This window comes from Pipra filicauda, unplaced genomic scaffold (assembly GCF_003945595.2).
Source record: "Pipra filicauda isolate LSUMZ 115617 unplaced genomic scaffold, ASM394559v2 scaffold164_size1636381_pilon, whole genome shotgun sequence".
In the NCBI taxonomy this organism is placed as follows: Eukaryota; Metazoa; Chordata; class Aves; order Passeriformes; family Pipridae; genus Pipra; species Pipra filicauda.
Genome location: NW_024104151.1, coordinates 497044 through 510000, shown reverse-complemented (window position 1 = coordinate 510000; position 12957 = coordinate 497044). Strand labels below are relative to the sequence as shown.

The 12957-nt window shown below is 37.2% G+C and overlaps 1 protein-coding gene across 1 annotated transcript in view; it reads right to left on the bottom strand.

Moving 5' to 3' along the window:
* COL24A1 (collagen type XXIV alpha 1 chain) overlaps positions 1-12957 on the bottom strand; it is a 125584-nt gene that overhangs the window by 13519 nt on the left and 99108 nt on the right. The window contains exons 42-52 of the mRNA XM_027719937.2: positions 12743-12799; positions 10964-11017; positions 10023-10076; positions 9862-9915; positions 7723-7776; positions 5965-6072; positions 4297-4404; positions 2706-2813; positions 2565-2618; positions 2208-2270; positions 942-995 (exon numbers count right to left, since the gene is read on the bottom strand). Coding sequence (XP_027575738.1) covers positions 942-995; positions 2208-2270; positions 2565-2618; positions 2706-2813; positions 4297-4404; positions 5965-6072; positions 7723-7776; positions 9862-9915; positions 10023-10076; positions 10964-11017; positions 12743-12799 — 768 coding nt within the window. The remainder of the gene's footprint in view (positions 1-941; positions 996-2207; positions 2271-2564; positions 2619-2705; positions 2814-4296; positions 4405-5964; positions 6073-7722; positions 7777-9861; positions 9916-10022; positions 10077-10963; positions 11018-12742; positions 12800-12957) is intronic.

The following is a 12957-nucleotide window of genomic DNA, read 5'->3' as shown; positions in this document are numbered from 1 at the left end:
ATTCAATATGAAGTCTATTAAAAGTCTTCATACAAGTACACACAACTGTGAAGTTTTTCTCCTTGGTGCAATTGAAAAGAATAGTGCAAGATTTAAAGTACTGTTTTTCCCAACAAGTGGAAAGAATTGTAGATGGAACATTACCCTTCTTTTTCACTTGTAAATATTCGTATTTATTACTTTTATTGTGTATTTGTTATTTTTATGATTATTTCAATTTCTAGATATTCTCATTCGCTCCACGTCTAGTTCATCAGAGTAACCTGCATGGTCCAAAGAGCTTCTAAAACTACCCTGCAGACATGAGCCACAGGGTTTTCTCTCACAAAACAAATCTGGCTCTGGCACTGGGATTGTGACAAGAGATGGAAACGGGGATGAGGACAGAGCTTCCCCACTGCAGGGAACTTGAGGTGCATTGAAGGTTGTCAGAAAGGCTGAGATGATATTTGAGTTGTGACAGGGACCTCGAACAGCACCTGGAACACCCTTACAAGGGCTCATGGGCACTCCCAGAGTGTCTAGAGGGGCACTCTGGACAGTTCAGCTCACAACACATAAAAAATAAACTATATTGAAATCAAGTGTGATACTCCCTAAATATATCTCAGATCTAAGGCTGGGAAAGAATATTCAGGTGGCAGTCACTATGTGCTGTTTTACACCTTGACTTGCCCACTGCCCCTGTAGGCATGCCCTCTGTACACTGTACTTAGACAGAAGGCCATTGCAATGACTTTGTCATTGGGTTTTGTAACTTTTTTTTCTTGTTTGTATTATAGATGCTGGAATCACACACATTATCTCACCCATATGGTATAAAAAAAGGAGGTCCAATTGGCTATTTGCAGACAGAAAAAATTAGAAGGTTGCAGAAGGAGATTACTTAAAGAAAGGGTAGGTGAAATAAATGGATTATACAAAAATAAAGAGAAACTTACAGGCCTGCCAGCTGGGCCTGTTACACCTTCTTGACCAACAGGGCCAATATATCCCTGTAAACAAGCAAAGAATTTATTAGTCCACCGTGTTTACAAAATTAAGAAAATCCTCATGACATGTTCTGGTTTAAAGCTGCTCAGCACACAGCCCTGTCAAATATCCAAAAGATCATGGTGATATTCTCTTTCTAAGTATTAAGTGCACATTGCAACAAAATCAGGAAGGTAAGTATTCTAGTAATTTGTAATAGTTGTGGTTGGAAAGCCCACACATATTTTTTAATGTCAAAATTGATGCACTAAAACCAGTGGAAACTTACGTACTCTGATTACAAAAGACTACGTATTTATTGAGCTACAATCAACCATATCTTCAGCTATATTACTGGGCACAAGTAGTCTTGCAAGGCTGCCAGTAAGTGCTGTTAAAATGTTACCTTCCTGTTCCATTTCACTTAGAGCAAACTGCTCATGTCCAGTGTTTATCTTTCATAGGAATATTTAGAAAAATAAGGCAGCTATTAGAACAGGCCCCTAAAGCTGCTGCTCTGCATCTGGTTAACTGAACAAATTCAGTTCTGTGATGGCAACGGCAGCAGTGAGAGAAAAAACATTTTGAACTAAGATCTTCCATGCTGTAACCTTTCCCCCTTTTACATCACTTGATGCTGTAAGCTGGATGCACATTCCCTAGTATTAAAAAGTGCTAAAGATGCTTCCACATTTTTAGTGAGTAGGAAAGCAGAATGTAATGAAGAATAAGCTAATGCAGGTTAGGAATCTTTTAGATAAAAAGAAAATATTTATTAAAGAAAGACTGCCTATTAATCAATAATCCCTGAGCACCACTCTGTCTTACTGCAGGCAAAGTTTGATCCGTTTCTCTTTTGCAGTAGGACAGAGGTATTCAATCAGCACTTTTGCCAGTAAGAGGAATTTCAACTCCAATAGACAAAGATATGGCAGTCATAAGATGGCTTGTGTAGATGAAATTATGCTAGGAGAGCCACAATTAGTCAGCAGAGCTTGCTTTTTTCTTTCAATATTAAAAATCCAGCTCTGCTTGTGTGTCTGTAAGCACGTTGCAACCAGAGCAGCGTTGCAGTACAAGCAAAGGGCTTCTACTAGAGTCATAGTCTCAGACAGAAAGGTTTGGTTAGAGGGTTCTGGCCTTATTAATGAGAAAAAAGATTATTTTCTAACTTAAAAATGTGTGCCACCTGCAAACCACCCTGACAATCTCTTTCATGGATTGAAAACACTTACAACTTGGCCTGTTGGACCTTTCGGGCCCAGAATTCCAAATAAGCCAATGTCCCCTGCAGGACCCTGAAAATGCAAAAGAACAATTTAGTCAAATATGGACATTGGCTATCCACTTGTTTCAATCTCTTGTAATCAGTGAAAGTAAGATAATTTCTAAGAGCAGTAACAGTGAAAATACCAAGTGCACTGAGCCAGAATATTTATCCTTAGACATGGAGTACACAGTTCTGCCTACCATGTTCCAACAGTTCAGAGGTATTTTGAGCAAATTACTGTTAAAGATGATTAATTCTACTCTTTCCTAATGTTCTCTCTCTGTAATGGCTTAAGATCTAACAGAAAAGAACGAGCACATACTTTTGGACCTGGGAATCCTTGAAACCCCATTAAACCTTGATCTCCATCTTCTCCCTGTAATAGGAACAGGCATCCTTACTATTATTTCATGTTCAAAACTTTTGGAATACTTGTTTTGCATCAACAGCTGTGATTACATACAGCCTGTCCTTTCAGTCCAGTGTCTCCTGCTGGTCCTTGGTCACCTTGTGATCCTGGAAGGCCTCTTTTGCCTCGCTTTCCTGGATGACCTAGAAGTCCTTTCTCACCCTGTAAATAGGAAGAAAATATAACTTTTATTACAATTGTGAAAGTTATAAGTGTAAATATGGGTTTCCTGTCAGAAGTGTGGAACACGCTTTCTCTCTAAGAAATAGACTTACTCCATTCGTTTTATTTCCCTCAGGAATGCTTTCAATAATTATACATACACTAAAATGCAGATGTGACTTGACTGCTGCTTGATGTGGAAATGTAAAACCCATACATGTTGAATCAATTCTAGTATGGTATCTCCCAGTGTAAGCAGTAAATTCACAAAATGAAATACAGAATAGACAGGTCAAAAGTAAATTTAAAATGTAATCCTCTGAGCAAGACATAGTGTACTTGTGGAACTCCCTGCTGTTCAACTAGAAATCTACATTGACTCAAATGGAAACTAGGAAAGTTTTGGCAAGACAAATCTTTTCAGGACTATCAAATACATAGAAATCATGTCTAGCTCAGGAGGTTACTGAGCTGCAATAAAACCTGTAATTATACATGTTTCACGCTTTGTGCTTATGCTCTTCCCTAGGTTTTACCTTTCTGCTTTAAAAAAGACAGTCTTTTGGTCTGACTTGGTATGTCCACTATTAATGTTTATTTGGTAGTATATGTGGCAACAGTTTTCCCTCAACTCATCTATTCCTTGCATGCACTTCTGACCAGGAACTACCTCCTACAGCTCATTGTCTAGACGAAGGAGTAAAATTCAGACTGGGAGCACTGGCAATAAACACTACAAATAGTGAATACAGTTTATACTAAAATATTTTCATGAAAATATAACAAAGACAGTATTTCCAGTTCTAAAGTAACCTAAGGTTTTAAAGAACTGCTTACCCATAAAACCTCACAGAGCACTGCAAATCATGATTTCAGAGAAACAAAAATCTATTCTACATGAAGAAAATTATCTGTACTGTTTCCACTGTTTGATTATTTTAAAATTGAAATGAGTCTAATTAATTTAAGGATATGTTGATGTCAGGTACATGGAACTGCCTGGAAAATGGAGCACACTCAGATTTATTTCTTTCTAATAGGACTGAGCAAGAACAGTTTAAGTCCTATGATAAATGGATGTCCCAGGTGAGTCTTAAGCTCCCAAACTTGAGATTTAGGCTTGAAATTATAGTACTTTGCTTATAGGTTGCTCAGGTGTTCAAATTATCCCAACCGTTCTAGTAGCTACAGAAGGTTAGAAATAAAAGTCAGGAAACGTTTGGCTATAAAGCTGGAATAAATAAAAGTGCTTTGAACAGCTTCTGGAGCTGGGACTAGCACTTGGATGGGACCTCTATTTTCAAATTACAGTTTACGGAAATGAGGTCAATGCAACTTGTAGTCTTAGCCTTCAAGTAAGTCTTGACTTAGGTTACTCATATGATTAACAGCAGTATGATGATTCCACAGTCAGTGATTGCAGTATGAAGACTAAGCAACATCAGTAATACTGTACCTAAACAACAAGATCCTATGTGTGTACCTTTAGTCCGGGTGCTCCCATGGGCCCTGGCATGCCTGACAATCCCTTGGGACCTCGAGCTCCAGGATAACCTGCCAGACCTGGTAAGCCTGAGTTTCCTTTATTACCCTTAACAAATTGAAAATAATGGATTACAAGCAGAACAGCCAAACATGATTTTTCATTGTATGCTGAAACAGGCTTCTAACATAAAATCAGTCAAAACCACTTAATGCTTTCTGTATATATGGACACACACTGATAATATGTCAAAATACATAGAAAGACTATGATCAGCAGTATCATCTGGATTTCTGTTAAAATTCCAAAAGTAAAAGGCTGAAAATATGGTTGAGATTTACAATATTCATTTTTCAGGAAGAAGTAACTCCACATGAAACAAAATGACACTACCTGCCCAGAGAAACATTCAAAATTCAACACATTTATTTCTAAGTATCAGGCATAATGAATATTTCTGTAACATAATGTAGTAGAAATACATGCATGTATAGATATTTTTTTATTTAATATGACATTCAGTTATGCACTCACAGAAATGAAAGGGTTATATGAAATAAGATTTTTATATTAAATGTGATTTTCAGGGCTTTTGAATATGGTGCTGTGGTTTATAAACCGATGGTCTAACAAACTTACATAGCAATAGTTGTGGGTTTTTATTCATTGTGGCATAAATCAGTTATATGCCTCTCCTTATTACAGATTATAATGGGGTAATGGAGTCATCTTTGATATGATTGTATGACATTTCCAGTGGAAATGCAAAAATATAAGAATTCTTTGGGATGATACTCCTAAATTCAACTCCAGAGAATTTTAAGAACTTGGAAGAGGTTTATGATCTGAAACTGGAGAGACCTGAATAGGGTACGCCTGCCCCCTATATTTAATATTCTTTTTGTTCAACCAGATTGGAAATTCATACCTGCAACAACAGTGCCTCACTCAGCACCTTGATTAATTCCTAACACAAAATCTAACTTGGCAACATTTTATAACAATTACTGGTCAATACCAGCAGAACTACTGAGAAATACCATACTTGAAATCAAAGTGATTAGATTTTCAATGATGAGAATAACTAAAGGAATTTTCTCCCTCTCTCTGGAGGGACTCACCGCAGAACTGTGTCACTACTCCCAGAGGCACCAGGTCACCATCTTTGGCCCACAGGTGACAAAGAACAGTCAGACAAAAACCTGTTTCCAAGAATGCTTCCAGATACCTTACACTCTTTTTCACCGATTTTGGACAAAGCTTCAGAATTATTTAGGTAGAGAGGCATAGGTTACAAATTCAAAGACAAGAGGGAAAATGTGGGATTATCTCAGAGCCTGAGAGGAAACAGTCTCAGTTGGGGTCTATGGCTCATTTTCAGGAACAGAACCGTGCAGCCTCTCTGAATCAGAAATCATTTTCACTTAGCTGTACTTACTACTAACATATACTAATGAAATAGTTCTTCTCACAGCACCCTTCCCTTTATATCCTGGTAACTTTATATCCTGGCCAGAATATTAGGAGTAAAAAAGAAAGAAAACAAAAGAATTGGTCTAATTTTCAAGATGCTCAATGAACTGAGAATGGTTCCTCCTTTTTAAATATCTTAACCTTAGAAAATCTGTAATGCAAAATGACACAGAGGCAATGTGGAAAGCAACTTACCTTAGGGCCAGGCTTCCCCAACAGCCCAGTCTTGCCAGGGTTCCCAGGAATGCCTTCTGGTCCAGGGTACCCAACTGCTCCTTTCTGCCCTGCTGGCCCCGGTTTTCCCTTGAAACAAATTTAAATCAAATATAGCACTTCACCATCATACAACCAGATTTCAGCCACAGTATTTCCTAAACCCTGCATAACAGTAGACCCAGTGATACGAATGAATACTCGTAGAGGATGTTGTGAGTCAGAGTTCTGAATGCTGCTGGTTTAACCTTAGACTTGCTGTGTTATGGGATCTGAGCTGAAACCATGGAGCTGCCCCCTTTGTGTGCCAGGCCTGGAAGATGACTGAGCGTGTTGACTCTTAAACTGAAGCAAGGAAACCCGATAAAGGAATTTATTTATCTCTGAACCCCCCCAACCGTATATCTTTTCAGACTTTATTTTACTAGATATTTAGTACTACTCAGTAATACTTTCACAAATTTATGCTGTTCAAATTTTAACATATCAAAATACATACAAATTTCTAATAAGGTAAGTTTTCTAATAAGGTAACTGTGGCTATACTTCTACAAAAAAAGCCTCATGTCACATCCAACAGAGGAACATTGATTTATTTACTTACAATTATTTCCCTTTAGACTAACATGCACTATCTTAAAGGGCTTGGGCTTCTGCAATGATCTCTCTGTGAATGTAGTTCTCAGAAATTTAAAATATTCTCACTAGAAAACATCTTCTCTGAAAAAGTATAGTTAACAACAGTCACACAATGTAAGAAGTGTGACATCTTAATCATATTTCTAATTTCTGGTTGCTGAAGTATCTTGCATTTGGGATGTGCTTTGAAACTTCCTTAAGTTTTAGTTTTACGGCCTTCTCCTCACTTCTCTTGCCTTTCCCTCTTTTCCGTTGTCTGCTGAATGATACACTCTCTGCAGTCCTCCAGAGGAAAAAGCTGAGTATTTACAAAAGACACACAGTTCCTTACCATCAGTAGGCTATTCTTGCCCTCTGCTCAGCAGGTACAAGCTCTGTGAAGCAGCTGCATTTCTCCAGTTACTGACAATGTTTTGATGTGAGGTAGTAAAAGTTATTTACAATATGTGCTTGTGTGGTACTATTTATTAGGGGACCAAAATAACCTTGATGCATTTTGTTCTTAGCTATATTTACAGAACAACCTACTGCTTCCTGCTCTTTCTTCTCCCTCAGGGAGAAAGGGATGCAAGTTATCTTCTCTACAGTAAATTCAGAAAGAACATTAAAAATTTCAGCTCAGGGCAAGCAAGAAAAACAAATAAACCTCAAGGGATCTACCACATGTATCCATCATGGACATATGGATCCAAGCTTCTGTGGGCTGCAGCTGTTCTAAGAACTGATGGGGCCAGGAGTGAACAGTAGTACAGCTCTGTGCAATATAATGTGATAACCTCCAAATGGACTACAAGCCATATGCAAAAATGATCTAATTAAGTAACTTTACAGGCGGGAAGGACCTTGTTGTTCTATTAGTCGTACCTCACTTCCATATGCTGAGTAATTGAACATAATTCGGTATAATTTAACATAATTTCAAAAATTATTAATATTAAAAAATGACAGGAGTTCCTTTACACTTCCTGGATAATAAGGAAGTTCCTTAGAGTGAACATAAGACCTGCAGGTACCACGGCATGATGCAATTTTGTTTTTATTTTTATTAGTATTTTCTTTGTTTTATAACCTGAAAATAGACTTTAGAATTTTACTACTTACAGGAATTCCAGGTTTGCCTGCCTGACCCATCGCTCCTTTCTTCCCTGTGGGTCCCTAAAAGTTACAAACACTTGTGAACTGACAAATGTCTTAAACTCAATCCTCTAAGAGCTGATGATTGTTCCCTTCATAGTATGCATGTTCACATTGCCTGGCTATGAATCAGATTACTTCCATTTCAGGAGACAGCAGAAAGCTTTTGAAGTAAAAGTGAATAAATTTCTGGTAGAATTGTATATATCTTTCCCTTTTATGAATTGGTATAGTGTAGTTTTCAGAACTTTTTCTAGCAAGAGGCATAAAACATTTTTCATTATGAAGCTGACAATTTCTTCTCTATCAGCCACCCCTCTGTGAGGAAGTACACTTTTACAGCATTTCCTGTACTCTTTAAAAGGGAAATCATGAAAAGCAGACAATGTGCATACACTAAATGCCCGTGAAAGACAACAATGGAAAACAATAGTGTCACATATGGGAACATTCTTTTTATCTAAGATGTACAAAAAAGATAAAATTTACTTAAAACCAGACCTTTTTTTTCATATTGGCTGATGTAGAAATCTGTAGTCTTAGAAAACCGAGCAATACTGAGCAGATAAAATTCTTGTAAGTGGTTTAGTGACCAAGAGGCCAAGCATCAAGGAAGAAAAGCTTCTCAGAGAACTTTGTTTATAGGATATTCTCCACAGAATACAAAGATCTATGTCATTAATTTTATCCTCCCTCTAAAAAATGCAACAACTGGACAACAGGGACAAGAATAATGTCTGTTAGCATAGAACAAGTAGAAAAAAAGCTTTCAAGATTTTCCAGATTAATTATTTTAAACACAGTTCATTAAAGCAGAAGTTATACTAAACTACTATGCTGCAATAAGACAAAACATGCAATAAAGTGAAAAAGCTTGGGTCACTGTAGTTGTAAATGTTTCATAATTAATGTAAATATGATAAAAACAGAAAATGCTGTTCTATTCCTTAATTTAATACCTTTTTATTAAGAATTGGATAAGAAAAGTCCACCAATCAGAACTGGAATATGCATGTTCAAAGAACTTAATATTGTTTTCATTACAATTTCTGGATGCATAAACCCAGATGACTCAGCATTGCTGTTTATGGGATTACCTTTGTAAGGCTTGCTATAGCCTTACAAAGTAATGCCAGTGGAGTTAAGACTATATGAATCGTTTCACTACTAACATTTTTGTGTAAACCTTTAGGTTCTTATGATTGCTCCAAGCTGGATATTGGTTCCACATTTGTAAAAGGTTGTATTAATCTGAGGAGCATTTGCAATAAAAAGAAAACATTCTCCAAGAGGAATTACTGATTTTATCCTGTGCTATGAGTAGTTTCTCAAAGGAAATATGTCTGAGTGCATGGCTATGTTTTCACATCATATTTCCTTTCTGTTGCTCCCTAGTCCTAGTCTACTACAGATTCTTGTAGTTACCTAGAAAATGTTGGAACTCTAACATAGTTACTCTACGGAACTTCTCACACAAAATATCTCATTTCAATTGCAATGGCAATTGGTATTGTAAGAAATCTTTTAGCCTAAATCTTTTGAAATCTCAAAGGCCGATGATATTCAGCCCATGAGAGAATACAAAACATTCTTGCCAATTTTAAACACATCACTGAGACAAACTATTATTTCTAAAGGGAAAGACTTTGGTTTTGATATTTGTCATGACTTGCTCTTTCATTATGCCACTACTATTCTGGGGCAAATTCCTTATTTCCACAGCTCTGAAAACTCAGTGTAGTGTAGTATCAGGAGTCTTCATTTACAGATCAGAGAAGCAAAATCCCAGGTGCCTTCCAGAGCTACTTTGCCACAAGGAACTCCACTTAAGGGTATAATTGAATATCACTGAAACGTTTCCAAAAGAGCCTCTTGTAAAGCTTTATATCACTCCAAAGTCAAACCACTTACCTATCAAATAACACACATTTACTATCCCAGTATGCAATTTTCCATTTTATGTTTTTGTTTTCCCTGCAGGTATGAAAAGGAAACCCAAACACTCAGTTCTAGCCTTCAATAACAGTTTTCCTAGGATAGTCAGTGAACAGTAAAAACGTACAAATCCAAATTAAGTGCAATTTTGCTTTGCTTTTTTCTACTTACTCCTGAACCTCTTTCTCCTTTTGGTCCTTGCTCTCCCAGTTCACCTGGCTCTCCCTTTGGAAAAAAAATAAAATTATATAAATGAAAAGAATTATTTGAACGCAGATGAAAACATATTTTCAACAGTCAATGGATGAATCTCACTTGTTTGAAACACTTACTGGAGACCCTTGCTGTCCAGTAGGTCCTCTAAGCCCTGGAAGACCTATATGACCCTGGGAAGGAGAAAATATAGCATATTGCAATACAAGTAACTCAGCCTGTCATACCCAGAGCTATAGACTCCCTTGCAAAGCCCATCTTGGGGGGAGCTGGGTGGACCCAAATTCAGTGATATGACCTAGATAAAGTATGTTCAGATGTCCAACATCGAACCTTATGGAGTTTTTATTCTTTACATTCTCTACTCCAAACTGCAAGAGGGAATTACATATTGTTTAAACATTTCTGCACTTCTGTAAGCATAGATTCAGTTCATTCATTTATTACTATGTCTATCTGTATTATCTGTGTAAAATGTGCTTAAATTTCAGAGAAAAATGTTAACTCATTCAGTATAACAGAATCACAGAAGGTTTAGGTTGTAAGGGACTTTTTGAGATCATCTAGTGGAACACTCCTCCTCAAGCAGGGCCAGGTAGATAAGATTACCCAGGACCATATCTAGTCAAGTTTTGAGTATTTCCAAGGATGGAGACTCCACAACCTCTGTGGGCAGTTTTTTCTGGTGCTCATTCATCCTCACAGTAAAAAAAAGCCATTTCAAATGGAATTTCACGTGGTTCAGTTTTTGCCCTGTTCCTCTTGTCCTGTCACTGGACACTACTGGGTCTGTCTCCTTCATGTTCATTCTATCCCATCAAGTATTTATACACTGTAGGGTCATTCAAGTCTTCTCCAACTCATGAGTTTCAGCTCTCAACTTCTCATATGAAAGATGGTCCAAAGTGTTTTAAGAGTTCATCAGTGCAGCGAGGCGTAAGTAAATAAGTAAGTACATCTCTGTGCACTTGTGAGAGATGATACTTCTGCTACATTACTCCACATGTATGCATAGCACGCCATGTTCAAAAAAAAAAGAATAAAAAGCAAGAGGTATTACCTTGTAGCCCTCATCACCAGGTTCTCCTCTATCTCCACGTTCACCACTAGGACCCTAGAGAAAAAACCAAAGAGCAAAATATAACAGCTGAACTGAAAGAATGCTGCAGAAAGAAAGCTGGGATTTCTCCCAAAACAGACTAACCAATGATATGGAACTGAGGAATATAAATATTAAAGTTGGCTAAAGGAATAAACATGAATAAACATGATTTTTTTCTAAACAAAATCCATTGCAAACAGTAACCGTTGTCTAAAATATTTTGTAACTGAAGACTAGAAGCTAAGAGATCAATCTTACATGGGCCTAAATGAAATAGGAGTATTGACCTCAGTAGAACTTCTCCAGGTTTATACCCATATATAAATATATATGATATCTTAATTTAAAATCTGAACAAATAAATGAAGAGACTCTGTTTTCAAGAAATGAAGGGAAAACTCTCTTTTTGGTTTCTGTAAGACAGCACATTAAAAATTGGGTTCTCTTCTGAAATTACTTGCTGTAGTCAAAATCTGCTTTAATCTTTAAGCTTGTCCTGATATAAAGGTAATTTCAATCCCTCAGCATGCCTCACACATGAGAGAGCTGCACAGCAGCAGAGGAAATAGTATGATTTTTGTGATTAATGTGATTCTTCCTGCTGCATTCAAACTAGCTCTACTTTAGAAAAAGGTCCTTATTCCAGTCCCACAAGAAACTGGATTTTTCCCCAGAATTTTAACTTTCATTGTAGCAAATGCACCAAATCTAAGTCAAAGGAAAAATTATGGGATAGGGAATCACACCCATAAAAAGTAAGAATGGCTGAGTCTTTCCAAAAGACATCCAGCCAATCATTAGATGAAATAATAAATTTCCCACCTGACTTAAGTAAAAGCACATAACGAAAAAGTGCCCAGGCAGCACTAACTGCAATGTATCTTTACAGTTCACATCTGATTAGATTAGTCACTTCTAGTGCATATGCACCAAGAGATACTATTGTGCAACTGCTTGTATACTCTCCAAAGTTTCAGCAACCACATAGCATGTTTCCTGCAGGGAACCCCACCAGGTGAAAGGGCCCCACTTGCAAGGTTTGAGCAGTCAGCATTACAGAGACAGTTCGGCTACAACAGAATGGGTGGAGTCTCTTCCCTCAAGCATCACTGTAATTAAGTTAAGAACCTGGTCCAGACTCTTTATCTTCAGCTACATCAGGGTCTTATAGTCCTGCCTTTTCAGAAAGCAAGGTATAAACATTAAGGTGACTCAGAAGAGAAGTAGACTGTACAAGAAATGCTTCTGGCGTAATCAAAGGCTGAATATGAAACACTTTTAATAAGATTTTGAGATGGCTTTTTTTTTACAGGTTCATAGTTGCAGCAGAGAGATACCCCACACACGAATTTAGTACAAAAATAGCTACAAAGTAAAGTTCTCTAAATCAGCTAAATTAGTTAGCAGTGATAATGAAATAAGTCAAAACGTTTTTGATTAGTAAAGCAATTAGGTATAATATAATTCAGGGTAAAGAGAGAGGGTAAAATTCTGTTGCTAAATGTGCTGGTCTACACACAGACTAATGGCATTAGTGTAATTAAATAGAGGGCACATAAGCTTAAGCAGGAAAGAGCACACAACTGCATTTTTCAGAGACAGATTGCCTGTTAAAGGACCATTTTTGTGCAAGGGGGTACTGACTCCTGAGACAGGGATACAAAGCTTCAGAAAGAACAGCATTGGTTCCTGTCTCAAGATGCACTAATATAATTTGTTTGAGAAAGAAAGACCTACTGGTTCACCTATGGGCCCTGGTGGTCCAAGGACTGTATTGTCTTCGCCTGGGTAGCCCTAAACCAAAGATAAGTATTAAAAAATGTTAACTTGGAAATTCAACCTTGTCTACCATGCACACAAGTTTTAATGCTAATAAAAAACAGAGAGCATGCTGTATAGATGCTAAAAGTGAATATGATGCTTATGGTTCTAATATAATGGAAATCATAACT